This window comes from Rousettus aegyptiacus, unplaced genomic scaffold (assembly GCF_014176215.1).
Source record: "Rousettus aegyptiacus isolate mRouAeg1 unplaced genomic scaffold, mRouAeg1.p scaffold_m13_p_19, whole genome shotgun sequence".
Lineage (NCBI taxonomy): Eukaryota > Metazoa > Chordata > Mammalia > Chiroptera > Pteropodidae > Rousettus > Rousettus aegyptiacus.
In genome coordinates this window covers 3,080,760-3,107,941 of record NW_023416294.1, presented here as the reverse complement: position 1 = coordinate 3,107,941, position 27,182 = coordinate 3,080,760, and the positions used below count along the sequence as shown (strand labels likewise).

General features: G+C 52.7%; 1 protein-coding gene across 7 annotated transcripts in view; it reads right to left on the bottom strand.

Moving 5' to 3' along the window:
- Positions 1 to 557: 557 nt before the first annotated feature.
- The window catches only part of PNPLA4 (patatin like phospholipase domain containing 4), a 30,917-nt gene continuing 4,292 nt past the window's right edge, over positions 558 to 27,182 (bottom strand). For 4 of the 7 annotated variants that reach the window (XM_016132605.2, XM_016132601.2, XM_016132599.2 and 1 more), the window contains 5 exons: positions 25,759 to 25,853; positions 25,449 to 25,584; positions 21,625 to 21,690; positions 18,929 to 19,081; positions 17,869 to 18,158 (listed from right to left, as the gene is read on the bottom strand). In XM_016132605.2, coding sequence (XP_015988091.2) covers positions 18,027 to 18,158; positions 18,929 to 19,081; positions 21,625 to 21,690; positions 25,449 to 25,584; positions 25,759 to 25,772 — 501 coding nt within the window. In that variant the 5' untranslated portion in view covers positions 25,773 to 25,853 and the 3' untranslated portion in view covers positions 17,869 to 18,026. Of the gene's footprint in view, positions 3,198 to 17,868; positions 18,237 to 18,928; positions 19,082 to 21,624; positions 21,691 to 25,448; positions 25,585 to 25,758; positions 25,854 to 27,182 lie in introns of those variants that run through there. The other 3 variants (XM_016132603.2, XM_036235705.1, XM_016132604.2) reach the window with 3 other exon arrangements.

The window sequence follows — 27,182 nt, the reverse complement described above, 5'->3', positions numbered from 1 at the left end:
GTTGAGAATGAGGTTTAAACGAGCAAAGACACTGAGCTTATCACCTTGGATATGGCCTTGCTCTACAATTCTGTCCATAATGTTCTCTGTGAGTAGTTCATTTCAGAACCCAAAACAAATATTCAGTTACTAGGCTGATTATTTGTAACGCTGCTTAGTTTTTAAACACATATTAAGAGCTTATTCGTATGTGGAAATGTGACATATAGACATTGCCCTCACGCCGAGTGACAGGTTTTGGCTCTGTAGAATGCAATGCGAATGTGTTGCAATTAGCTCGTTCCACAACAAACACCTGTTTCCACGGACGTTTAACACGTTCCAAATATTTGTCTTCCGATTCTATTAAAAATTTGGGACAATGCGCCCAATTCTCTCTTTCTGTGATAGAAAAATCTCTTTCGAAATACGTCCCAAATGAGAACTATCGATTCCAACATCACATTGTGCTCATAGTTTTGGGTTACATACACCCGATCTGTGAGGCAACGTGGAAACTGCCCGCCCCCCGCCCCCTGCCCCCCAAGCTGGGCGCCCCCGGCGTACGAGCGAAGAGATTCAGTCCGGCAGGATTTCCGGAATCAGATGCGACACGTTCAGGCCCGGCAACGCTGTGGCTCACACGCTTTGAGGACCAGGGCTGCGGATCGGCATGTGTCTGCCGCTCCCGTGACTCCTCGGGCTCCGATGAAGAATCTTCTCACCTGCCAACACCGTCCCACACTTGAATTCTAGATTCATCTCTGAGAAAATCGGGGCCGACGGAGCAAGTTCCCAGCGCAGCTGCCGAGCTGGACTCACGAATAACCGCGGCCTTCTTCGTGCACGGAACAGAGCCAGGAGGAGAAGGCCTCCCCGCTCCACGCCCTCACGTCAGGAAGCTTGTCTAAAGCCGGAGGGAGCGTCCGAGGCAAGAACGAGCGTCTGCACCTGCGGCCATGACATATCATGCCGCCAACCTGAGCTCGCCTTCAAAGAGGCTTCCCTCTCGGACAGGTGCCAGGGAAGAATGAGGAGGAGGGGTACCGGTCCGCTCCCAACGCCCATCTCCTTTCCACCACAAGGGCTTTCTGCTCGACGGAAGTTCAAAAATAAGACAACACAGACCCCCCGCCTCCACGACCACAGGCTCCCTCCCTATCGCTGCCTGAAGCAGAGAAACATGTTCATGAGGGATTGTCACAGCAATGCCAGCTCAGGGCGGGCACTTCTGGACGTGGGCAAATTGGTCCTCACCTCGCAGAACCAACCCAGCTGACGTCTAATACGTCTTTTCCGTTAAAACAAGGTGGGGAGAAACACGTTCTCAGAAACTGCTGAGAAAGCGCGTCTCGGCACAACTGTGTTTTAAACGGCGATTTGCCTAGAACCTTTCCGAATTTTACCTGTGTGTTCCCTCCGAGCCAGCGACTCTACCTGTACGGGTTCCTTCTACGGGAATATCCGAAGTGTGCAAACAGGGATGCACCAAGGTCAAAGACAGTCTAGGTGGCCACAAAAAGAAAGTGAGCGTGTGAGTTTTAGTACACTCAACACAGGCAACTTAAAAACAATAAATTCACTCCAGAGAACCATGTCTGTCATGCCACTGGATGGGGCACTAAAGAAAGATGCAAAGAAGATACACTCCATAGAAAGTACGAAGCAAATCAATTTTTAATCTCAAAAAAAAAACCAAAACTGTACTTTTGTGTATAAATGCATACACGCAAAGTCACAAATTTATACCAAACAAATAACAGTGGATATTCATAAGATAGGATATGAGGGGTGATGTGAAGACAATTTTTTCCCCCCAGTGAGCATATACCATTTTAAATTAAAATACGCAATTTTCAAAGCAAGATTTGCGGCCAGATGTGAAGTTTCTAAAAACGCTCAGAATCCACGGCGTGGAGTAGAAGGCAGCTGACCGACTGTTGCCCACTGAAAACCTGTGTCTTGACAGCCTTATAGTCTTTCCGTTTTCCTGTATCTATCTTTCTTTCTCTTATCCGTCTCTCTAGATAGGTTTCCGTAAGTCTTCTGACTTGAGTGGAAGAACCGAAGCCCCTTGAAAATAACATGTCACATGTTGTCAGGCTCGGAAACGTCTCCATCTTCAAAACGACCCTCAGGGGAAAATACTTCAGCCCGAATGATAACAGTTTGGAAATGCTTTGCATGTGGAAAGCATCTGGAAAAATGCATAAGTCTCCCCTACAAAATCTCAGGACTATAGTACCCCTATGAATACTGTTACAGATTATCTGGTAGCGTGAAAGGGGAAAGGGTCAGAAAGATCTGCAGAATGCGAAGAGAGCTTTAAACACGTGTATTTGTCAAGATGATGTAGCACTGTCATTTATGTATACACGGTTGCAATCACAAACAGTAGCAAGTATAAAAGGAAACGAGACGTCAACCCGTGGACGTGTGTGGTCGCTCGGCGCTTCCTCTCTGCCTCACCCCCTATCGATTTTCATACTTTTTCTACGTCGCGAAGAAGTTTCTTTCGCCCGCTCTCCCATAAAGAACCCTCTCCTGATAGTCTCACATCATTCAGAGATGATGGGAACTGAAATAAGGAGAAAAGACGTGTTCTTCGCTTTTCTGAACCTCCGATCTGCCTGGCTGGATTTGCGGCATGCGGAACACCAGTTTCACTTTCCGAGAGACCAGTGTGCCGCTAAGTCGCAGCGGGCGGGCGTCGGCGAGGGCGTTCGGAGGCGACGTCCCCGGCAAGGCGGACACCTATCGAAAGCGGCCCCGATACTTTTTAGCGGCATCCTCGAATTTGGACGAACTCACAGAGTCCACACGTCCGCACGAGGGGTGTGCACATGCACGTGATAGTCGCGCGGAGCACACGCCAAGAGTGACCGTCGCATAATCACAGCGCTGCCGGAAGCCGACGCTCAGAGCTAAAGGGCGGGCGAGCAACCCACGTGGTCATGTCCGCGAGCGGCGCGGCCGCGAACTTGCAGACGCAGCCGAGCGATGGCAAGGAAGGACCACGCCCGGTGGGTACGACGAAGGCAGAAGGTCACGCAAAACTCAGCGTTCGACGGCTTGTACGAACATGGGACGATGACAGTTTGGGATGCAAGCTAGGGTTACCGGAAAATAAAGCCGGCCAACCATTGGAAGGAGAGACTCAGACGCCTCCTGGCGTCAAGGACGAGGCTCAGCTGAGTCATCGCCCAGGTAAGGTCGCCCTGAAAGATGCAAAAAAAGAAAAAAAAAAGACAATATACGGGTGTACAACTGGTAAAGCTGATGAAATGCAAGATGAACAAGAGAGAATGAGAATCCAAAGAATAAGGAAACAGCGTTAAAGTTAAGTCATTCCCGCTTTGACTTGATTAACCTAAGTAAATCCACCTAATTTTCAGGGAGTTTCATACTGCGTGCGTTCACCGTAGTGCGCGATGCATGTAAGAAAATCAGATACATCACACCGCGATCGGAAGTAAGTGATTAGAAAATTTTCGTGAGGCGGGCAATCGATATTTAAATGTCCACAGAAATCTAATGTGTGCAATTAACAAGCCTCTGCTTTACTGGCTGTGTGAAGAAAACACGGATTTAGAAGAGCACTTTATAAATGAGTCGAAGGGGAAAGAGCGGTATTCTTCCCCAACACAACCGTTCGGGATGATTAAGGGATCTGTCAACGTTAAAAAGGGCAGATGCATCAATATCTCACGCTGTTTGCACCTCGCAGGACATGATAAGACTGAAAGTAAACTCCAGAAACGGTGATGATGAAGAGAAACACTACCAAGAACACAAAGCCCCCAGGAACGTGGCACCCGGGGCCTGCGCGGAGAGAGGACGGAATCAGGAATGGAGAAGGGCGCGGTTTAAAGATCGTCGCGCCCATAATGGGAAGCGAAGAAGACCGCCGCGAGTATTTCGGGGGCTAGCAGTAGAATGAAGTCCTCACGGAAACGTTCACCGTCGGCGTAGACGTGTGTGGGAGAGCCAAGCAACGGCGAGGATAACCGGAGGGCGTTCAGAGCGGAAGCTCAGCAAGGAAAACCGGAATGTGCGTGTGGTGAACGGTGAACGCCACACCTGGCCGGGCGCCGAGGCCACGTGAGAGAACATGCCCGAGGGCTTCAGAGGGAGGGCGGGGAGCAGAGCGAGCGCTGGTTAAAGATCGGTCCAGGCCGAAGGGGCCTCGGACACCGCCCGGCGGAGGCCTGGAATCCGTGGGTCCAGGGTCGCGTGGTAGGGAGTCTGGACCAGGGCCGGATCTTGGGGCTGATACTGAAGCCCGTTGGTGATGACGGAAAGCGTGAACGAGGAAGGGACAGGTGGAGATGAAGAAGACCGTGGCCAGGTGACGGGGAGAGCCGTCCGGAGAGGCAGGAGGCGACGGGCCAGGCGTGGAAAATGCTGCGGGTGTGAGTGAGACGGGCCCTCTCTCTCTCTCTCTCTCTCTCTCTCTGTCTCTCTGTCTGTTTGTCTCTCTCTCTGTCTCTCTCTGTCTCTCTGTCTCTCTCTCTGTCTCTCTGTCTCTCTCTGTCTCTGTCTCTCTCTCTGTCTGTCTCTCTCTGTCTCTCTGTCTCTCTCTCTGTCTCTCTGTCTCTCTCTGTCTCTGTCTCTCTCTCTCTGTCTCTCTCTCTCTGTCTCTCTCTCTGTCTGTCTCTGTCTGTCTCTCTGTCTCTCTGTCTCTCTCTGTCTCTGTCTCTGTCTCTCTCTCTGTCTCTCTCTCTGTCTGTCTCTGTCTGTCTCTCTCTCTCTCTGTCTCTCTCTCTGTCTGTCTCTGTCTCTTTCTCTGTCTCTGTCTCTCTGTCTCTCTCTGTCTCTCTCTCTCTGTCTGTGTCTCTCTCTCTCTGTCTGTGTCTGTCTCTTCACCAGCAGCGTACGTTTACTGGCGAGCATTTGCGGTTGACTCTTTTTAAACATTAAAATGAGCTTAACAGAATGTGAAAAATAAGATTTTTGCAAAATTCGGGATTATGAAAACACATAAACCATGTTGTAAAGTCTTCAGCTTTAACCGTCAAAGTGATTCTAGCATTGGCCATAGAAAGATGAATAGTATCCTGCCCGACCACGAAAATAGGTTAGTACGGAACAGCCTGTCCCTTATCGGTAGACTTCTTCCTCCAAACACGATGGCATCTGGATGCTCATTTTCTGTTGACGTCCAAGGTATTTTCTCTAGTGGGTTAGCACACTGGCCCCCCACGCTGTAGTGCTACGCACGGCACGTCCGATCAAGTCCACGTCGGGGACGGACACCTTGCGGCACTGACCGTGTGCGCCTCTCTCCCGGACTCCACGGCTCCCTCCGTCCGTCCGCTGCGCCACGTGACCCCGTCCGTCCAGAGCAGCTCTGACACCAGACTGCTTTCTCCGCCAGCTACGGCCCCTCACGCCTCAACCCTCCCGTCTCCTGTCCCCCCATTTCCCGCCACCGGAGTCCGCATTCCCGGCTTCCAGGTGTCAGCGATTTGGGGGCGGCAGGAGGCTACCTGAGCCGTGTACCATACTGTCCAAGTGAGGGATCTAGTCGGGCTTGGCATGTGCAGGTTCCTACACAGCCGTTGTAAACAGATGATTTGTTTTATTCTGAGATGAAAACCAAACCCTGTTCCCTTCCGTCTACCCCACAAACATGTCTGTCACAGCCTGCTTTCCTCTCTCCCCATTTCTAAGATCTGGCTCCCCCGAATCATTCCCTCTCGGCCTTCACCAGGGACCTTGATCCGGCCTCCACTGTTGTGGTGCAATCAAAGTTAAGACCCACGGAGGCAATTGAGATTAATTATGAGCCTTTATTAGCCGGCCAGGGACTGACTCTCCCCACTAGAGAATCAGCCCCGAGCCTCCAGAAGGAATAGCTTAAAGAGCCCCCAAACCCCCTCCAGCCAGCAAGCAGGTTTCCAGAAGCAGAGGCTGGCCATTCACACACCTTCACACAGGATAAGGACACCCTTAACATGAGCATACCTTTGCACAGAATATCTCCTAGAACTGCACCCTGTTTAACATTGAACAAGGGAAGCAGGAGTTGGCCATCTGAAAATTTTCCACCCTTATCACTCGATCTGGCCTCCAGCGAATTTCCCCAGGAACCGTCGGCAAACGCACGGCCCCGTGGCTTCTCCCTTTGCTGCATTCACGACCTCTTCCTCGCGCGCCGAGTGCATGCCTGTCCCTTCCTTCCCCAGCTCCCGACCGTCCCCGACCAAAAGCAACACCGGCCCACACGCCCGGCTTTCAGGTCACCGTCCCTTTTACGTCACACGTCCTGGGAAAAACCGTCTCTAAAATGGGGCGGTCCCCGTCCGTGTAACCTGGCAGTGGTTACCCTCCTTCGGCGATGGCTTCTCCGTCACTGCGGAAACCACCATCTGAGCAGCATTTCTCAGAACTGAACGGATCGTGCGGGAAGGCGGTTAGAAACCAGACCCCATTAACTGAGGCTGGCCGAGAGGGTGCATTTCTCACGCGCCCCGCAGCGAAGGCCCCGGATTGGGCTTGGGCCACGGTCTCAAACGCAAGCACCCAAAGGGCCATCGGCCAGCGGTGTGCTTACTCCTGCGAGCTGGTGTGTGGAAACTGGGGGACAGAGCCCTGTCTGCATGGTGTCACATCGTCACTCCTCGACAACCCGCTGTTTGTTTCCGGAGCCCGGCACCCTGCAAAACTGGCTCTCTGCGGAGTCCCACGCACTGGCTCCTCTGTCCCCAGCTCGCTTTCTCTGCCAAATCCAACGTGGCGGGGGGCTCACACGCAGAAATGGCATCTCCTTCCCAGGGCAGACGCGCGTTTCGCAGCACGACCGGGCGAACATCAATGACACTCTTTAGGAAAAGCCGGTGATCACGCGTTTTGGTTCTCGGCTCTCCCCGTATTGTTGGAGCCTCAGGCTACAGAGGCAAACGTGGGCTCCGAGCCTGAACCGTCAGAATCCCCAGCTCCCCAGCCCACAGGAGGGCAGAGACGGCAGGTGACGGAATCCAGCACAATCAGGATTTTCTCTCAAACTTTTCTGTTAGGCCTAGTTAAAAAAACAAAAACCAAAACAAAACAAAAAACAAAACACACAAAAAACAACTCCTCCCTATGCCCTGTGGCATCGTTCCACATTTGAAATTCTGCTGGTACAAAGTAGTATGAATTGTCATATATTACTCTAACTTTTCAATGGATTCCTTGACTTCTCATAGTACTTGTCCAGGTAGGAGATTCTCTTGTACTTTTAGGTACTGGGTCACTCATCCCCGAGCTACCGAGGACGGACGGTGTGTGAGGTCACGTTCACAGCGCTAGACACAACCTTCACGTGAGAATAGGTGTGCTCTTTCTTCCATTTTTTTAAGTTTTATTTCTTCATCATTGTTTCTGTATTTTCTAGAGCTCCCAGAACCATTTGCATCATAGCAGACATGTCAGGCTGCCTTGTCATACTCCTGATGTGAAGAAGTTTTCCGTGTTTGATCACCGGCATAGGCTTGTCATTTGGCTGTGGATGATTTTTTTTATTGAAAAATTTTTTTAAAATTCTCAAATGAGTGTCACCAATCTAGCATGTGTTATGAAAGTTATCAAATTAATACATCTGACAAGACGTTTTCTTTTCTTCCTTTAGGCAGTTGGCATCGCGACTTAATTTAAAATGTTATTGTTGAAATATCAGCACCCAATTATTGAATGATGGACAGACGGGCAGCACCACCAACTAGGCAAGCAAGGAGAGTTTGTATGTGTAAGATAGGAAGAGAGCTACATCGATGGGTGATGGACAGATAGATGGCTGGATAGATACGCACACAGGTGCACAGAAGCACAGGTAAATAAACACGTGTAAATGACGGTGCCCAATGCACACACACACGTGTGCACACAGGTCCCCAGCCCATACCACTGGGAGGAGCTGGACACAGCGTCACACCGATAACACTTATTCAGGTAGGAGACTAGTTTATAAATATAAATACCGCCTGCTAATACGCGGAAGTACCGCCCTGGAGGGAACGGCTCCTTGCAGAGCCGAGGAGGAGGAAGGGGGAGAAACGCCGGGAGAATCCCGTTCTGGAAAGAAAGCTCGGAATCCCTCCCGGGACCACGGCATGCGTCGGAAGGGCGCCGAGCGAGTCGGCCGGGCGAGGAGCCCGCTGAGCAACCTGAGGACCACAGGGGCATCGCGGTAGATGGCGAAGCTTACAATCCACTGAGTAAAGGGGAAGCGTGAGCCCACACAGATGCCAACGAACACGCCGCAGGCTTCGCGAGGAACGAGGCGTTTGCGGCGTTTTGAAAACATGTCTGCACCCGGCGCTGACGCGCGACGAGGGGAGCAGAGGAGCCGGGCAGGCGTCCCGCAAGGCCGAGCCGCGTGCCCCGGGGTGCCGCCCTGGCCACGTCCCGCCGCCCCCGAAGTTCACGTCCGCCCAGAACCCCGGCATGCGACTTAGCGCGGGACGGGTCTTGGTCGATGTCACTCGTTAAGGATCTCAACAAGACCATCCTGGATGTGGGGTGCGTCCCACGGCCAGGGACAGGTGTCTCTGTAAGCACATAAGAGGCCCTGGACTGCTGGCCGCTGGCAGAGGCTGGGGACAGCGCCCCTGCCCGGCCCTTGGTTTCTGGACTCCGGGTCTCCCGAACTGTGGAAGAACGACCTCCCGTCCGCGGCGCGTGTTACGGCGGCCGCACGGAGCTGATACGGAACACGGAGCTGGGCTCCTGCTGACCCCGCTGCCACGGCGTTGGAGAGAGAGGCCGAACAACGAGCTGCGACCAAAGCAGACCAGGGCCACAGGGACGCAGAGCGGAACTCGGGTCCTTTCGCCGCAAAGGACCCTGCGGGGACAGGTGGCCAAGCCCGACTGGCTCTGAGGACTCGCTGTGCGGCTGCTCATCCACTCCTTGTCATGCTCATGTTGTGTTTCTGTGACAGGACGTTGCTGCTTATGGGGTACGCACAGGACAGTCGCGGGGGCCGGTGGCACGTCAGGCCTGGGGGCCACGTCCGGGACGCAGGAACACGCTCCGTCACCAAAACACCAATACGGACGACCGCACACAGGCCGTCACTGTTTTAAGTACATCCACGTTTCTAGTAATCGGGGCACTGTGAACTAAAGCGAAAATCAGACTATGAAAATGGACGGGTGTGGGTACAGCCCGCGTAGGTGGCCTTGAGCAGGGACAGGAATTCCTGCTCGCCGCCGTGTGCGGCACAGGCGCGTCTGCTCTGCTGTAGTATCTCCTCGGGCCGAAGGTGGGAGAGACCGCTGCGGACCCCAGAAACGCCCCCCGTGCTCCCGAGTTTTGCACACAAACCGCACAAGACTGCGTGTTGGAGGTGGGGCACGGCACCGTGATTTGTAACGGGGGGTGGGGGGGAGGGACCTCAAATGACTTAAGCGTCTGTAAGCAGAGACAGGAATACAGGCGCCCCGAGCTGGGAGACAGCCTGGCCTGACCTCCGCGGAGCGGCACGGCTCGATCTTGAAGGGCGGGTGGGAAACATGACTTACGGAAGGGTTCCCGCCAAAGGATGACGCTGTGCATGTTTCGAAAGGCATGCAGAAACACCCTTGCATGATGCGCGCACCTCTGTTTCTGTCTGTGTTTATGTCCAGATGTGTACGTGTTTATTACGAGCCAATTCCACTATAATCGCTACCTTTGGGAAGAGTGAGAGCAAGGGAATAAGCAGGAGGCCCTTTAACCTTTAAGATGGAGCATTTTTGCGTATTTTCTAAGGGTCTCGGGCAAAGAAGTTAATTGTCAGGAGTTAAATGAAGGGATGAGGTTTTCCCTTTTAACATTTCCTTTTCTCGCTATTTAAAAATATACGATTACATAAAAGAACATTTTTTTATATAAATTTATGTTTTTAAATTAGTTTCAAGTGTACAATACATTGCTTAGACATCTATAATGTTCATGAAACGATCCCCCCAATTGCTCCCTCCCTCCCTCCCCGGCCCTCCACTTAATCATCATATTAATGCTGACTGCATTCCCTGTACCATGCTCCCCGTGCCCAACTATGAACTACTAATTTGTACTTCAAAAAGAACAATTTTAAAAACAAAGCCCATTTGGATCAAATGAAACTAAAAAAAAAAAAGCGTGGGGTTGTGCCATAAAAGGAGATATATATGGACATGAATGCCTATCTCTCTGATAAGCACTCAGAACATTCAAAACCACCCCCACCACGAGCAAAAAATATTTTTATTATTAGTCATGATTTTGCATTATCTGTGACAAAAGCTTCTTAAGCTAACCCGAGAGAAAAAAAGCATTGAAAAGGGACCCATCACAACAGAACCCCCGAAACGGACCAAACAGAACCACGCAGAAGCGACTTCCCTAACATAACATCTTCCAAATGCCGCCTACAGATGCTGGGTCAGGCGTTATTCATATCAAAGACTTTGAAAATGGTCATCACTATGACAAGAATGCGATAATTTCCCAGTGAAGGAAAAAACACAGCATCTTGAGGAATCAACCGTTTCTTGAACTCTCAGGAAGGGGCCGGTGGCAATAAACGTGGTATTAATGCTGAAGCACCTTATCTGAGTCCACTCCCGCTGCTCCAGAGCGCGATAATCTATGTTTCTAATTTAACACAATCTGCCTTTTTAAAACCTTGTTTGTTTACTCACTGACCTGTCACTGTGTACTCGCCCGGTTACACAACTACTCCCTGATCCAGGGACCCACTCCATTTCTTAACTTTTATATCTCGAGCATCTTAGCACAGACCCTGGCACACGCTTAATTCTCAACAAATGTTGATGGACTAGACCAGACAGCGATAGACGAACCCACCATCCGTTCCTTCTAATGCATGCAAACATTTCGCAAATCACTGGTATTTGGAAATGTACATGAATGTCATCTTCCAGGTAATAGCCAATACTTGAATGACGCTGTTAAAATGATATGGATGCCAACCGATGAATTATTGCCTCTAAGTAAATGTGATAAATCAGTATAAAACTGGAATTACAGAAAGATCTTTCAGCAAAGTATTTTACGATACCGCATAGGGAGTTGCTTCCAACTCCACATACGTTCATTTTTAATAGCGAGTTGATTATATTTTCCTGACAAGAAGAGTGAGCGCAGAGCAGAATATAACAGACATAACACATTGTACATTGTTGGTGTACAAAGTAACTATGGACAATGAAATCAACCGTACTGTTTCTTACTATTAGCCCAAAATACGGAATTGTTCGCGAGAGAACCAAGCCAACCGATGATCTACCCATTGTTGAATGGCGACCATGACCTACTTATATGCCGTATGAAGTATTAACAGATTTAAAGCTATATTCACGGTACTTTGTGAAAACCTACGGTGTGCCTGAAAAATCAAAATATGTCCTTGTATATAAATTAATCAATTAAAGATTTCTAATATGGGATTACTATCACTTAGAGTTATATAGATGAAATAACCATAAACTAAAGAATTTTTATTTAGAGCTGTCTTCTAGCAGGTAGCAAAATACTATATTAATAGAAGTCAATTGTGTTTTGGAGTAGAAATAACTTGTTTGATGTCCTATAAAATTAGATAAACTATACCTAAGACTTATGCTGACAAGAGAAATAAAAATTATTTCAGATCACAGAAAATACTACAAGCAATTATAAATAAACCAATAAATTGGACAATCTGGAAGAGACGGATACATTCCTAGAAACACACAATCTCCCAAGATCGAGTCAAGAATAAACCAGAAAATCTGAACTGACAGATTACCACCGACGAAATCAAATTGGTAATCAAAAACTTCCCAAAAAACAAGTCCTGGACCAGATGGCTTCACAGGTGAATTTTACCAAACATTCAAAGAGGAATTAACACCTGTTCTTCTCAAACTATTCCAAAAATTCAAGCAGAGGGAAGGCTCCCTGACTCCTTTTATGAGGCCACTATTACTTTGATTCCAAAACCAGACAACAACATTACAAAAAAAGAAAAAAAAGAAAAGAAAATTATAGGCTAATGTCTCTTATGAACAGTGGTACAAAAATCCTCACCAAAATATTAGCAAAGCAAATTCAGCAATACATTTAAAAATATCATACACCATGATCCGGTTGGATTTATTCCTGGGAAGCAAGGTTCATACAATATCTGCAAACCAATTAATGTGATACACCACGTTAACAAATCGCAAGTTAAAAACTATATGGTCGTGTCAATCGATGCAGAAAAAGCGTTCGACAAAACCCGGCATTCGTTTATGACAAAAACTGTCAGCAAAGTGGGAATAGAGAGAACACACCTCCACATAACAGAGGCCATGCAGGACGAACCTCCGGCTGACATCACGCGCAATGAGGAAAGGCTAAAAGCATTTTTCTTAAGGTCAAGAACAAGACAAGGTCACCCACTTTCCCCATGACTCTTCGACACTGTATCGGAAGGCTTTGCCATGACAGCATAAAAAGAAAGAGAAATAAAAGGTGCTCGAATCGGAAAGGCAGAAGTAAAACTCTCGTTATTTGCAGAGGACATGATACTATGTATAAAGAACTGTAAAAGATTCCAGCAAAAAACTGTCAGAACTGATCACTGAATTCATTAAAGGAGCGGGATACAAAATTAATATTCAGAATTTTGTGGCATTTTCATACACCAATGATGAACTTTCAGAGAGAGAAATTAAGAACACAAACTCATTTATAATTGTATCAAAAACAATAAAATATTTGGAAATCAAATTAACCAAGGAGGGAAAATAGCTCTTCTCAGAAAATTATAAGGCATTGAAAAAAGAAATTGAAGAAGATACAAATAAATGGAAGCATGTCCCGTGCTCATGGGTAGGAAGACTCGACATCATGAAAATAGCCATACTACCCAAAGCAATCTATAGATTCCACGCGATCCCTACCGAAATACCAGTGGCATTTTTCAGAGAGCTAGAACAAATAATCCTAAAATTTATATGGAACCATAAAAGACCCCGAATAGCCATGGCAATCTTGAGAAAGAAGAACAAAGTAGGAGGTATCGCAGTACTCGATATCAAAGTATACTACGAGGCTACAATAAGCAAAACAGCACGGTACTGGCAGAAAAACAGACACATTGTTCACTAGAACAGAGAGCCCAGAAATAGATCCACGCCTACACACTCTCTTAACATATGACAAAGGAGGCAAGACTATCCAATGGGGTAAAGACGGTCTCTTCAATAAATGATATTGGAAAAACTGGACAGATGCATGCAAAAAAAAAAAGATAATAAACTGGACCACCTTCTTATACTGTATGTAAGAACAGACTCAAAATGGATTAAAGACTTGAATGTAAGACCCAAAACCATAAAACTTCTAGAAGAAAACAGAGACAGTAAACTCTCTGATATTACTAACAGGAATTTCTTTTCAGAGATATCTCCCTGGGCAAGGGAAACAAAAGAAAAAATAAACAGATGGGACTACATCGAACTAAAAAGTTTTTGCATGGCAAAGGAAACCATCGACGAAACAAAAAGACAGCTGAGTGATTGGGAGAAGATATTCGCTAATCGTACCTCTGATAAAGGGCTAATATCCCAAAAATATGAAGAACTCATACAATTCAACATCAAGAAAACAGGCAAACCAATCAAACAACAGGCAGGGGACCTGAATATTTACTTCTCCAAAGAGGACATACAGATGGGCAATAGACATGTGAAAAGATGCTCAAGGTCACCAATCATCAGAAAAATGCAAATTAAAACCACAGTGAGATGTCACCTGACACCTGTCAGGATGGCCGTCATCAATAAAGCAAAGAACAAGAAGCGTTGGCGAGGATGCGGAGAAAAGGGAGCCCTCGTGCGTCACTGGTGGGATTGCAAATGGGTGCAGCGCGATGGAAAACACTCTGGAGGTTCCTCGAAAAATTTAAAATGGACGTACTTTCTGAACCAGCAATTGCACTTCTGGGTATTTATCCAAAGAAAATGAAAACAGTCATTTGTAAAGATCTCTGCACCCCTCTGTTCAAGACAGCAGTATTTGCAATTGCCAAGATATGGAAGCCACCTAAATGCCCGTCAATAGACGATTGGATGAAGAAGTTATGGTTCATATAGACAATGGAATATTACTCAGCCGTTAAAAATATGAAATCCTACCATATGCAACCACATGGATGGACCTTGAGGTTGTTATGCCGAGTGAAATAAGTCAGAGAAAGATAAATATCATATGATTTCACTTACATGTGGAATCTAAGGAACAAAAAGAAGAAATCAAAAACAGAGTCGCAGGTATAGAGGACAATATGGTGATGGCCAGAGGGTCGGGCGGTTGGGGAGCTGGAAGAATGGGGCGAAGGGTTAAAGAAGTACAATCCGGTAGTTGCTAGAGGGTCACGGGGACGGGGAGCACGGCAGAGGGAATGTAGTCAGCAGTCATGGAATGGCGAGGTGGAGGGCCAGGGGAGGGAGGGAGCAATCAGGGGGATCGTTTTAGACGCTACTTAAATGTCTAACCAACGTCCTGTGTCCTTGAAACTAAAAATAAAATTTTTAAAAAAAAGATGTAACAGAAAGCACAAATATGTATTGAAAACATTGTGCATATAAAGGCAAATTAATAAAAATATTAAGTTAGAAAAAGAAGAATTATTTCAAATACAGTGGCGATTATCATCCTATGCCATAATTATGTGAAAGTTTTTTTTTTTTTAAATAAAAACATTTTGAACACAAAGTGAGAACTTCAGTGTCTGTGAGGTTCTGAAATTGTGTTAGAATAGTGTTTTCAAACTGTATATCGTGACCTGTTAGTGGTTATAAAGTCGTTGGAATGTCGTATTTTTTAATAAAACGGAGTCAGACTATCACACAGCGTTCCATGTAACGGGCGTGGGCGCCGCTGAAAAGTGTTTGTTTGCGTGGCTTCACTAAACGCGCTCGGCCGCGGCTGGGCTGGAGTCCCAGGCAGCACGTCCTCTGGGGACAGGATGCTGCCCGTGGCGATGCCGGCTCCCCCCATCCCCCCGGCAATGCCTCCTCCACCTCATCCCTCCTCCCTTCCGTCCACGGTCCGCTCGCAGCCTCAGCTGCGGTCAGCGACCGGGCCCGCTCTCCCGCGGGGAGACCCACGTCCGCGCTCCCGAGTGCTGCGTCCCGTTGCTCCAGCCACGTGGGGTGGCCGCGGCCTCGCGGGGGCTGCTCCGCCGGGGATGGCAGGGGGCTGTCACCGCGGGAGCCGCCTGCGTCTCAGGCGCCCACGCCTTCCGGTCACTGCAGAGCAGCCAGGCTACGTCCCTTTGTGCTGCGGACTGAACGTGCCCTGCTCCAGGTGGAAAGCCCAGCCCCACTGCAGAAGCGCCAGGAGGCGGCCCTGGCGCGCTGAGCACACCTTGAGGGGGGACTCTGCAGGAGTGGGGTCGCTGCCCCTGTGCGACGGCGTGCGGGGAGCTGCTCCCCAGCGGCGTGTGAGGACCCGGGGAGGCGCGGGCGTCTCAGACACCCATCCGCCAGTGCCGGGACCTTGGACTCCTGGCCTCCAGCCGGAGGAGCGCCCGCAGCATCCTGCAGTGTCCGGACCCCGTCACGAGCGCTGTGCCCCGAGGGACCTCCCGTCCGCGCCAGGGGGCAGGGACCAAGTGCGTGTCCCGCAGAATCGGCACTCGGCTCCAGTCTGGTCTTCAGAGGGACAGCGTCTCAGTCGGCCTGCTGCTTACACAGCGGGACCGGACTCGGTTCTGAGACGCCTCTCGGCCTGCAGAGCTCCCCCGATGGCCAGGGACCCACCTGCAGCGTCACAAGCGTGCCCAGAGCCCTGAAGCCACTCGGCGAAGCCGATGACCCCGTCAGGACAGGACTTATGCCCCTGGACTGGCGGGACCTGGGCAGAGTCCAGCGGCCCGCCGCACTTAGGCGCACACGCGTGTGCGTGCGTACGCATGCGGAAGTGTCGCCTACGTTCGCGTTTTTAAGAGACGACCTTATTTCACGACCGAGCTGGATACATCATTACTGGGATACCTGTGGTGTGCGAGAGGGTGAACGCCATCCTGGGCCCCCTGGACGTCAGGCAGGAGCCGGCAGTGACGTGCGGATGAGCCCCGCGTCCGCGACGCTTCGGGGAGTCCTGTCGGCCAGCGGAGGCGAAGCGAAGGGGAGATGTGCGGCGGCTTGCACCCAGCCCCACGGCCAATCTGCCGACGACGGCGTCGTGGCTACTGGCTCCCGGGTCTGCAGCGGTCGCCTTTCCTCCTGCTGTGAGTCACGTGCGTGACCACTTCAGCTTTCCCTCTTGCCAGAGCACGCACGCGGCTTGGGCGCGAGAAACCTCAGAACCCAGGACTTCCGTCCGGACGCGTTCCCTACAACAAGAACGGACTGGACCCGGAACCTTTCTGTGCTCACTATTTACAGATGCAAAGAGGGGGCGATCGTTTGGCATTTGTTCTCACCGTCGGACCCGAGGAGCGGCGCAGCTGACACATGGCCAGCGGGAGAGCCCGCCCTCCGCCCAGAAGGACAGGTCAGTGACCCCGCGGGACCCGGGCTCCTTTGCAAGCTCCCAATGGCCATGGGCCACGTGGCTGTCAGGGACCCAGAAAGCAGCGGGGCCTTTAACACGCTGCTCGCCCCTTTATTTAAGTTTAAAACCACATCTATTTTCTCTAATTGTTCTTGGAAGCAGGGGTTACCATGGTTACAAAGTAACGGGTGTTGCGGAAGACGGACGAATGAAGTTTGAAATGACAGATTCGAGGATGTTAGGACATCGCCCGGCCACGGAGCTGGGACCTTACTGGTCATTGCGGTCGCCCCGCACACGCGTCGGCATCGGGGTCAGCCAGGGTCGTCGGACCTTCGCATCTAAGGTCCCGGCGTCTGGAACCGCGGCCGGCAGCCCCGCCCGGCCTGGGGGCAGCCGCGCGTCCGTGTGTGCGGGATGTGGCCGTGTGCGGGATGTGACCGTGTCCGCGCCCGCCGCAGCCTGCGAGGCACCTCAGCGGAGGCATCCCACGCCCCGGAGCGCTGGGTCCCGGAGAACCAGGTCCGCATCCTGGAGCGCGAGGTCGGGCACCGCGGAGCGCGCCCTGCGCACAGACTGCGCACCCCCTCACCGTGTCCTGTCCCCGTGTCGTAAACTCGCCGTGCCGCAGAAACACCCGTCCACGGTCTCGCAACGACCCCGGGGCAAAGCCCCGCCCACCTCTCGGTCAGGGACAGGTGCGCTGGGCACCGGGTACCGCGGAAAACGCCGATGCATTCAGACTCGGTTTTGCTGCGGGCGGCATCGATAAAGGACTTACTGAGCTATCATACGAACAGGCACCTAAAATCATGAAAGGCAGAAAATCTCGTGAACAAAGAGTCGTAAGCTCGACTTGAGAACCCGCCTACTGCGTGTCACTCACAGGAGGACGGGGTTGAGAGGTAACTGCGTGTTTGCTGCGGCAGGAAAGACGCCCCGAGCACGGACCATCACGAATCCACGATGAGCGTCTGCTCGGCCCGTGAGGGACTCGGTGTTCGGTGCTAAACGTCGCGCTTTTGGGGCTTTTAAGAGTCATAAACGTGACTGAAGACATGGTTTCAAACGGTAAGAGAGAGAGAGAATGCACGACAATTGAAGGCATGCTGTTAAACCGGTTCCTTTCTAACCGCCTCTTCGCGGTTAAGAGTCCGTGCTTGGCGGGGCCCAGAAAACAGCCGAGCTTCGAGGCTGCGTGCGCGACTCGGCGTAGAGCCACACGCGAGCCCTCGGCATGACTGCTCCGGGCTTCCTGCGTGTTTTCGAGGCTGCTGCCCCGTCGTGACCTGCAGTCATGCACCTGCCGAAGGTCTGGTAAAGGGCTCCCTGTCACCTGACTGTATCTGTAATGACATGGCCGACCTGGAAGAAAATGCCTGTGACTTCCTTGCGCCAAGCACAAAGTTAAATATTAAAAAGCATGATAACTCTTACAAAAACTAGAAAATCTGACCGAGTTCTCACAGTTTTTATTTAAGATGTGAGCGAAAGTCTGCGTTGGAAGCCGTCTGAAAGGTGTCTCGCGCGACGAACTCTGAGGCCTCCTACTCGAACCAATCTTCTTGGCGCAGAAACCGCACGGCGTCCTGGAAGCCACGTCGATGCAGCGACTCCAGCCCCGTCTTGCGTGGTGGGAACAGGGCCTGCCTGAGCCTCACCAGGTTGGCCATGGACAGCTAGGGCAGAAGGACAAAGCACAGCCGCAGGGTATCGCAGTGCCCGGAATCGTCTGCGGTTTCTGTAACCTCAGCTTTCTGATCGTAGATACGACACAGCAATTAAAAAACAAATCAGGGGAAAACAATTCAACTTGAAGAGCTAAACCCACCCACGGACGAGATGCGAGTTTCTCGGCCTTGGCACTGCTGACGTTTGGGGCCAGGTCATTCCCCGTGCTGGGGTGCCCTGGGCACTGCAGGGTGCTGAGTGGCACCCTGGTCTCCACTCGCTAGCTGCCAGCAGCACCTCCCAGACGAGACAGCCAGACTCGCCTCCAGACAGTGCCAAGCGCCTACTGCACATAACGCCGCCCCTGCTGAGAACTAGATTAAAGTAATCGATAACTTAACGTAAATTATTCAGCTGCGTCCCTACATTTTTCTCCAACATTTTTACGTAATAGTCATTACCACCACCTTTTAGAACAAATACATGCATTAATTTAAAATTGCACTGAAATCCTGCCATGTTTACTGAACCCCCAAAAAGAAGTGAAGAAACAGAAAACGCTTCCTAAATAGACAGTTACGGAGCTGTAAAAGTGAACACTTGTCGTCCGTTGGTACTCGGGCCCCCATGCGTGACAGATGCTGGAAAGTTTTAACACACATGCTACTGAGAAGATGCAATTTGCACGTAACATCATCGATGAGCTTCCAAACCTCTGGAAGCACGTGGAACACTTCAGATTAGGACTCTTCAAACATGGGCGCGGATAATCACTCACCGTCAGGTCTTGATTGGCGACCGTGAGACGCAGGTTCAGCTGCCCTTTGTCCTGCGGGGAGATGTCTGATCGCCCACTGAAGGGCGAGACGGTCACCGTCCGGCCCACGGGCAGGATGGGAAGGCTGTCGGTGAGGCCGCCGTCCACCCACCTCTGCGGGAAGAGACACCCCACCGTCAGCTCGCGCCGACGACACGTTTACGTGAGGAAAACACTCGGATTTCTCAAGAGGACCCTTTCCGTGTGACAGACTCTGGGCCTGGGCTGGGCTTACATTACTATTCGTGAGGACTCGTGCAGCTGGGGACTCGTTAGGCGAGCGACACCAATCTGTGCGCACATATCACCGACCCACATATTAAGAACCTGGCAGAATCAGCAAACCTCGCCAACTGTCTAAAACCTTTAAGGCGATCATGTTCGGGAGGAGGTACCTATAGCTTTCCTGAGACAGGGCATGTGTCAGAAGACACGTGTAATTAGGCTGGGATGTTCTCTTGAATCAAAGTGGGTGGCCAACTGCCTGTGGACACAGCACAAACCATCCCCAGCACAAGGCATTCCACCCTTACTGGGAACCGGAAGTCAGCAGAGAAACATAACTGAGAACAACGTCTGTGTTCTCAGCCCGCAAACCCAAAGCCAAGGGACGGACAGAGCTGCTAAGAAAAGCTTCCAGAGGCTTCTGCAGAATTGTATTCCAAAAAAGGACAGCTAAAGAAACACGACATTCCTGATGCTACCTCGTTCAAGGCGAAAAGTCTCAAGCCATTCTTGAACGGACATGTTAGCTCAACCAGTTCTAACAGTAAACGAACACACGAAACTCAAGTGCAGATTCTCCAACTTATAAATCTGTCATTGGAAAGACCCTTGAATTAATAGGCAAAAAAAAAAAAAAAAAAAAGCCTGCTAAAGGTTGATAACTCCACGTAAAGGAATCCGGCAAGGTTTGTACGCCGAGTTTCATCGGAACGTTTAAAACGTAATGCAGAAAAGGAAAGCGTGTGATTTAGCACAAAGATGCAAGTCAAGTGGCAGAAACGAGTTAGTACAGAATGTCCTGAGCTCAGTTAAAGCAGTTCATTCCTTTTTTTGCTAACGTGTGTGTGTATGTGTGTTTAAATGTCTTTCTTACTTGTTTTTATTTCTAAAGCTGGGGACTAAATGATCGATAGTGTACCACTTACAGTAGCCTTGGCTGGCCACGAACTCCTGCAAGGCGGTCAAAGTCAATGGTGAAACTGTGTTGAAAACGTCTTTAGAGGGGAGTGCGTTTTGGTGGAGGAGAAATCATATGTAGATTCGATTAAATGAGATTAGGTTAGAAAGAGCCCTCGTTATTTTGAAGAGAACATTATATACATTATTAGATCATTAAATTGTGTGTATTATAAACCTGCACATCTCCACGTCTGTGCGTATGTGATGTGCGTATGTGTGTATGTTAATATAAATGTATACACGGCTATAAACAGTTTTAAAAAGGAGGTTTTTTCATCCGTGTGAGTAATATGTTTATTTTTTGCGCTTGGCTAGGAAACAGTCCGCCCTGGACAGCAGACACTCTCAAGCTCCGCATCTTCGTGTCGCTGTGGCCCCTGCAGCCACCTAACCTCTCTGCACCTCACCGTCCTCATCGGCCCCTTTGAGACGAGCACCCCGGGGCAGACCAGGGAGGGACCCAAACCGGGGGAAGCAGAGGAAAGGGCTGGAAAGAGCGGGGGAGGTCAAAGAGAACAAGGGGCCAGGAGCGACGAGATCAGGACGGAGGCCACTGCCTGCCCGGCAGCCGAGGGCTCTGTGACATCAATGCTCTGGGACACCGGCAGGTCCTTGTGCACAGGGCTGCACGCCCCTCGAGGGTCGCAGGATAAGTGACAGACAGTACACGCTGCTCACGCATGGATCTGTGATGGGGGACGTATTAAGGGTGCACAGAACAAGGCGCCCTCGTTCGTCAGAGCACATGGCCTGACCCTGGGCATGTAACGCATACACGTGCTTAGCAGACGACACCTGCTCAGGACACGCCTCTGCCCCGGGGCGAGAGAGACACTGTGTTTGACAATGAGGGCTGTGCGTGCCTGCAGCAGCCGGCAAGGGTGCAATGGGGAACACAGGGGGTGGCTCCCCTCTAAGCTTCTCTGAACAAGTGTCCCCCGCCCTGAGTGCCGGCCCCAAATGAGGAGAGCTCTGGGGTGGGGAGGAAGGCTGTGCTGGGCCCCGTGAGAAGCATGTCCGGTCAGCGGTGAGTGGCGGGAGGGGGAGGGGGCTGGCGCTGCCGGGCTCGGGGATGGGATGGGGTGAAGCCCTCCACTGTCTGGGGGACCGGGTGTCCAGCACCCTGACAGCTCGGTTCTGCTTCTTGCTGCATATAGAAGGGGCTGTGAATAGGACTTTCTCGGGGGGGGGGGGGGGGAATGTTTTTTACTCTTAAGGAAACATAATTTTTTTTAAGCCGCTGTATAAAAGCAGCATTGCAGTCCATGCTCTCGGTCGTGAGAGCCTGCCGTCCACGCGCCAGGTCTCCTCTACCCGATTTTTTTTTTTTTCGTTATCAGAAACAAAAGTGTTTGTGAAAAAATAACCTATATAAATTGACTTTGAGCCACCCGAATCATGATGGCATCGGACTCTGCAGAGGACACACGAATGCGGGGTGGCCGCCCCTGTGTCGGGCATGAGAGCGTCACCTGTCCTCGGTGCTGCACCGGCTTCAGCCCTGCGAAAAGCGGCACAAAGCTGCTCGCCAGGAGAACCTAGGGGCAGAAGAGAGGCACAGGTCAGACGCGCGGGCGCGCGCACGCAGACCACGCAGCCGGCGCGCTGTTTACCCCGAGGTTCTGGAGAGACACACAGGTCGGGCACGCGCGCGCAGACCACGCAGCGCGCACGCTGTTTACCACGAGGTTCTAGGAGACGCACGGGTTGGGCACGCGCACGCACACCACGCAGCGTGCACGCTGGTTACGGCGAGGTTCTAGGAGAGGCACAGGTCGGACGCGCGGGCACGCGCACGCACACCACGCAGCGCGCACGCTGGTTACCGCGAGGTTCTAGGAGAGACACACAGGTCGGGCACGTGCACGCACACCATGCAGTGCGCACGCTGGTTACCGCGAGGTTCTGGGGAGAGGCACAGGACGGACGCGCGGGTGCGCGCACGCAGACCACGCAGCCCGCGCGCTGGTTACCGCGAGGTTCTACCATTCTAAAACATAAGGTGCACTACAAGAATCAATCGAATTCCTGATGTTTCCGGCGCATGATTGGACACACTTCAATAGAAGACGACATTATTAATCTCTGAAAAGACCGTGAAGACATGTGCATCATCAGTGCCCCTGAGTCGATCGACGTCATCTGAGTGAGACGGGCACTTTCCTCGCAGAGGACGGGTCGTCACAAGTTTAAAGCCCGGGTCACGGTCAATCCCTGAGCACACGCAGATGGCAGACGCGTGGTTCTTGGGTTCCATGGCGCGCTGTGCTGACCCTTTCGGGCCCACGTGTGCACTCTGTGGACACACAAAGCCGTCTGGTGGCCGCCGGGCAGCGGAGTCTGCAGCTCAGGGGTGTTCCAGTGGACGTCACCAGAGTGTCGCTGAGGGACTGACACCTGTCACATGGATGAGGACAGAGGCGGTGGCAGGTGGAGACAGCGGCAATACTTCATCTCCAGTTTAAAAAGTCGGGGAATTTGCCATCTCAGAGCCCGCCACCTCTTCCCGCACCCGGCCTGCGATGAGGGGGCGTCCCCCGGGGCACGGGCAACCGATAAGCGAAGAGTCTCTGGCTGTGTGTGGTCGGAGCTCCGGCGACTTCTTCCGGCCTATGTATGTTACGTGGAAGTGGACGACGGCCCCAAAGCTGACCGGTGAACCATCTGTGGCGAATTCCCGCGAACTCTGAGGGCGTTTTCCCCAAAGCAGTGGTTCTGTAGGTCTTGCTGCTGAGGTCTGCTCTCAAAGGCTCTTTCCTCTGAAGCAAGACTGCAGGAAAGACCCCGTCACCAGCTCACCCCGGTTTCTGCGGGACCCCGCTGCAGGGTGCAGCCGGACGTAGCAGGACACTGATTTCTGCATTGTCCTGGACCTGCTGTTGGCTTCCTCTCGCAGTGGCTGCGGCTCAGACACGTGTCCTGGCCCCTCACTGCCCCGGGGAACGGTCTGTGCGTCCCTGAAGTGTCAGTCTGTCCTTCTCGGGCTGTGGACACCTGCTGGTGTGTGCCCTTCCCCGAGGTACGAACAGAGACCCCTGATGCTCCTGCCACACTCCACAGTGGGCTCCGGCGGGAAGGGGGCTGGCGATGACAAGTGTCCCCGTCTCCCTGGTGCCAGGCTGGGGCAGGGTGGCAGAACTCGGCACGAAATGCAGATACAGGTTTTAGGAAGAGCAAGACGCGGGCCGCAGAGCACCAAGGCGAGGTGCGGTGACGACCCGGGGACCAGCGGCATCCTGGTGACGGCCTGTCACAGGGTCTGCCAGCCTTCGACGACGATGTCACCAGCTGGTGTTCTTCAGATGCAGGGTTTATGTGCACGGACACCACACCGAACTTTGGCAAATCTGGCCCGATCATTGCTGGGCTACGCCTTAAAAAAAAAAAAAAAAAACGCGCTCGCACACCCTGGGTGTGTCCTGCAAGCGCGACGTGGCTGTTTAACGGAGTCGTCCAGCGACATGCACCACCAGCAACGGCTGGACCGGTGTGCGACAGGGCACACTCGGTGAAATGACGGCACTTAGAGGCCTTGAAAGAGCCAAAGATGCTCCGTAAACATAATGCTGTATTTCACTACGGACATGTGCGCCCCGAGAAAAAAAGAAAAAGTCCCTACACTTAGATGCAGAACTACGAGTTCCTTCCCCTGTGTCAAAGCATAATGCGATGTTCGCGAGTTAACGCTCGCGGCTCTTTCGAAGTGTTTTGATGGAAAATGCTATGCGATTACTTCCCTACGGATAATAACAGTGAGAGTCGTCCGCACGACACACAGAGTGCACCGAAGGGCCACACACCTGTCACCGCCCAATCGGTGCGCTTGCTCTGTGATCGCGCCGTCCCCCTTTATCTGGGCGGCTGGTTTGTCCATCAGGCTAAGTTTAGTGAGAAAATTAACTTTGGACACGAGACGCGCCTTTGCTTATTCGTGGCTGGCTGGCTGCCGTTTGGCTGCCATCGGCTAGGGTTTCGTACGGAGGGGCGTGAAGGCTGAGGTTCGGAGGCCACTCGATGCAACATGATGCCTACACACGTGCTGCCGCTGTGTCTTACGCCGTTGGTCCCCGGGGGGCAGCCCAGGAGAGCCTTGCCGGGAAGGGGACGTGGGGGGAAGAGTTCTCCTCTCGCTGTATGACATGACGGCACACGGTCCTGCTCGCACACGGACCTGAAGCACTGCTCCCACACACCGGGAGCCGGGTGCACCTGCGGCGGCCTTGAAGGTCTGGGCACTCCAGCCTGATTGACCAGCCTCTCTTTCCATAGTTTGTAAGTCTACGTAACGTTATAATAAGATTACAGGGGAAAAAAAGTCTTTTTCTGAGCACGACTATTAATGCATTAGTGAGAGACGGCGTAATCGGCACAGCGAGTACAAACATTCTAATCTCTTAAGTCACAAGAGTAATTTTCCTTGTCAGTTCAACATTTCATTAGGTATTTCAAATTATATCATTCAAGCGGCGGAATGCAACAGTGCGGTTCGGCAGTGAGAATCCACGTGCTCATCGCATACCTCGGGCAGACCTCTGACCAGCCACTCACAGGCCATCGCCGACCCCTGTACCCCCAGACACAGTCTCCGTGCCCTGCGACACTTGCTATGATTCCCACAAAAGGAAAAAAGGGAAAACTACCCGGCCTTTCTAAAGAAAGTGCATGGCTTCTAACTTACAAACACCACATGTATTACATCAGCAACCACATCGTCATCTGCAAGTCGGCTGCCCAGGTATGTCCCAGAGATGGGGAATTCTCAACCAACCAACTCTGAAACGTATTTAGATAAAAAGGCCTCAGAACCAAACGGAAGAAACCAAAGGGAGCATCGAATTGAAAAGCTGAGACCGGGTTCCAGAATGTGTCCCCACGGGCGTTCGCTGTGACCTGAGTGTCACAGAAAACCTTTCCGCCCATTCTCTCCAGCTAAAACCACCACGAAGGGTAAACACACGCCCGTCCTGCCTGTTCACAGCAGGGGCGTGGCAGACAGGACCTGCCAGGGATCAGCTGTCTGAGGTTACGGAGCCGCGGAGGCTAATCTGTGCGGCGACCGGCTTCGCGGGATGGAGGCGGGCGGCCGTGGTGACGTCACGAGGCACACGCGGCAGACGCCTGGGCAGCACCCCCCGAGCTGCCTGCCGGGATGGGCTGCCCCGTCTGTCACACGCAGAGCTCACAGCGTCGCAGGCACGGCGGGCCACCGGGCCATGGAGAACGCGGTGACCCTCACTGCTCGTGAGAAGCAGCTGCGTCGGCCCCTGCGAGCCCCGACGGCAAGCGCGGCTGTTACCTGGATGAGGTCCTCCCTGGACGAGAAGCTGGAGACCAAGACATTCTCCCTGGTCTTGGTGTTGCTGACGGACACGTGCAGGCGGCTGTGGGCCTGCTCGTGGGCGTCGGGAGGCAGCACGGACTCCACCTCGCGTCTGAAGGACACAGAGTGGCCTGCGTCAGTCACCCGCAGGTCCTCAACGCCTTGTCTCGGTTTCAGGGGGTGATGGCCAAGCTGCGCTTTCAGTTTACAAAGTGACCGCAACACGCTGCGCTCACACGCCCTGGCGGGACACGGACTACCCACCGGGGCGCTGCTGCACACGCACCTGAGTCGGGCCATGAAGTCATAGCCGGGCGTGACTGCCCCGAACACCTGGCTTCGGGTCTCCTCAGCAAAGGCGAAGACAAACTCCTTACATTCCTGAAAGAGAGAGTTACCGGCTGAGTCTCGTTCTTCCAGACACTGGGTTCTGATTGACGCAGCCTGGGCTGACTGCACAATGCGCATGGATTGGTGGAGCCAGCATCGTCTCCGGAGGCCACACTCTGTCACCGGTGCCCGGTCCCCACTCGGCCGCCCCTCCCCCAGCTGTCCCAGCCCGCAGGCGAGCTCTGTGTTCTCCCATGCCCAGCCTTTCCTCCTTCCTCCTCTGTCTCCTCCGATGGCAATGCCCGCACGCGGCGAAGCCCACCTGACAGGCAAGGAAACAGGCCCGGAGGGAGGAAGTATCTTTCCTAACACGTCATCAAAAACAGGACAGGATTTGTACCCAGCCCCATGTTTCATTTTTTAATCACTCGGCACCGCGCCAGGCACCATGCCCCGGGCTGGGCACGGGGACGGGGCACGAATGAGATAGGAAGCCGCTGCCCTCGGGGCACGTGGGCCTGCCCCTAGAGCAGGTCACGGCGGTGGCAGGGCACTCGTGAGGGAGGCACAGTCAAGCTGCCCCCTCCCCCAGGTCCCCAGAGCCTGAGAACATGTGACTTCACATGGCAGAGGGGACTTTGCAGGGGGGACGAAGTTAGTTTTGGGGAGGGGAGGGGGCCCTGGGTGACCCAGGTGGGCCCGAGGTCATCACGGAAATCCTAATAAGCGAGAGGGGGCGGAGGTCAAGGTTAGAGGTTTGGGGGGCCACGCTCATGGCTTTCGAGGTGCAGGCAGGGGACACGCGCCAAGGATGCAGGCGGCCCCCAGAACGTGGGAGGCGCAGGGAGTCAGACCGCCCCCTAGGCCCGCGGGGGGCGCACGGCCCTGCTGACACTGGGTGCAGCCCGCGAGCCCTTTGCAGGCCGACACCGCCAGGACCGTCCCAGCAGCGCGTGTTCTCAGCCACGCAGCTCGTGGCCACTGGCTGCCGCGGCGACAGGAAACGGACACAGCGCGTGAACATACGGCGTCAGCAGCCGCCTGGGCCGGGACCGGAAGCAGGAAGAGTGGGGCCGGAAGCAGGAAGAGGAGTGGGGCCGGAAGCAAGTGGAGCAGGAACAGGACTTGGGCGGGAAGCATCTGGAAGGCGCCGACGGGCGAAAACCGCGGTGGGCCCCGCACCGGCGGTGGGGAGAGCTGAGCGGCGGCATCGGGGGGCGGCGCGGAGCTGGACCCCCGGGGCCGAGTCCACAGGGCACCTGGCGCAGGAGCGTCAGGTCGGGGTGGGCGTCAGCGGTGCATTTGGGCAAAACCCCCACGTGCCGGGAGGCGGGGGGCGGCAGGCCGCGGAGAGGACGCGGGGCCGCCCCCGCGGAGGGG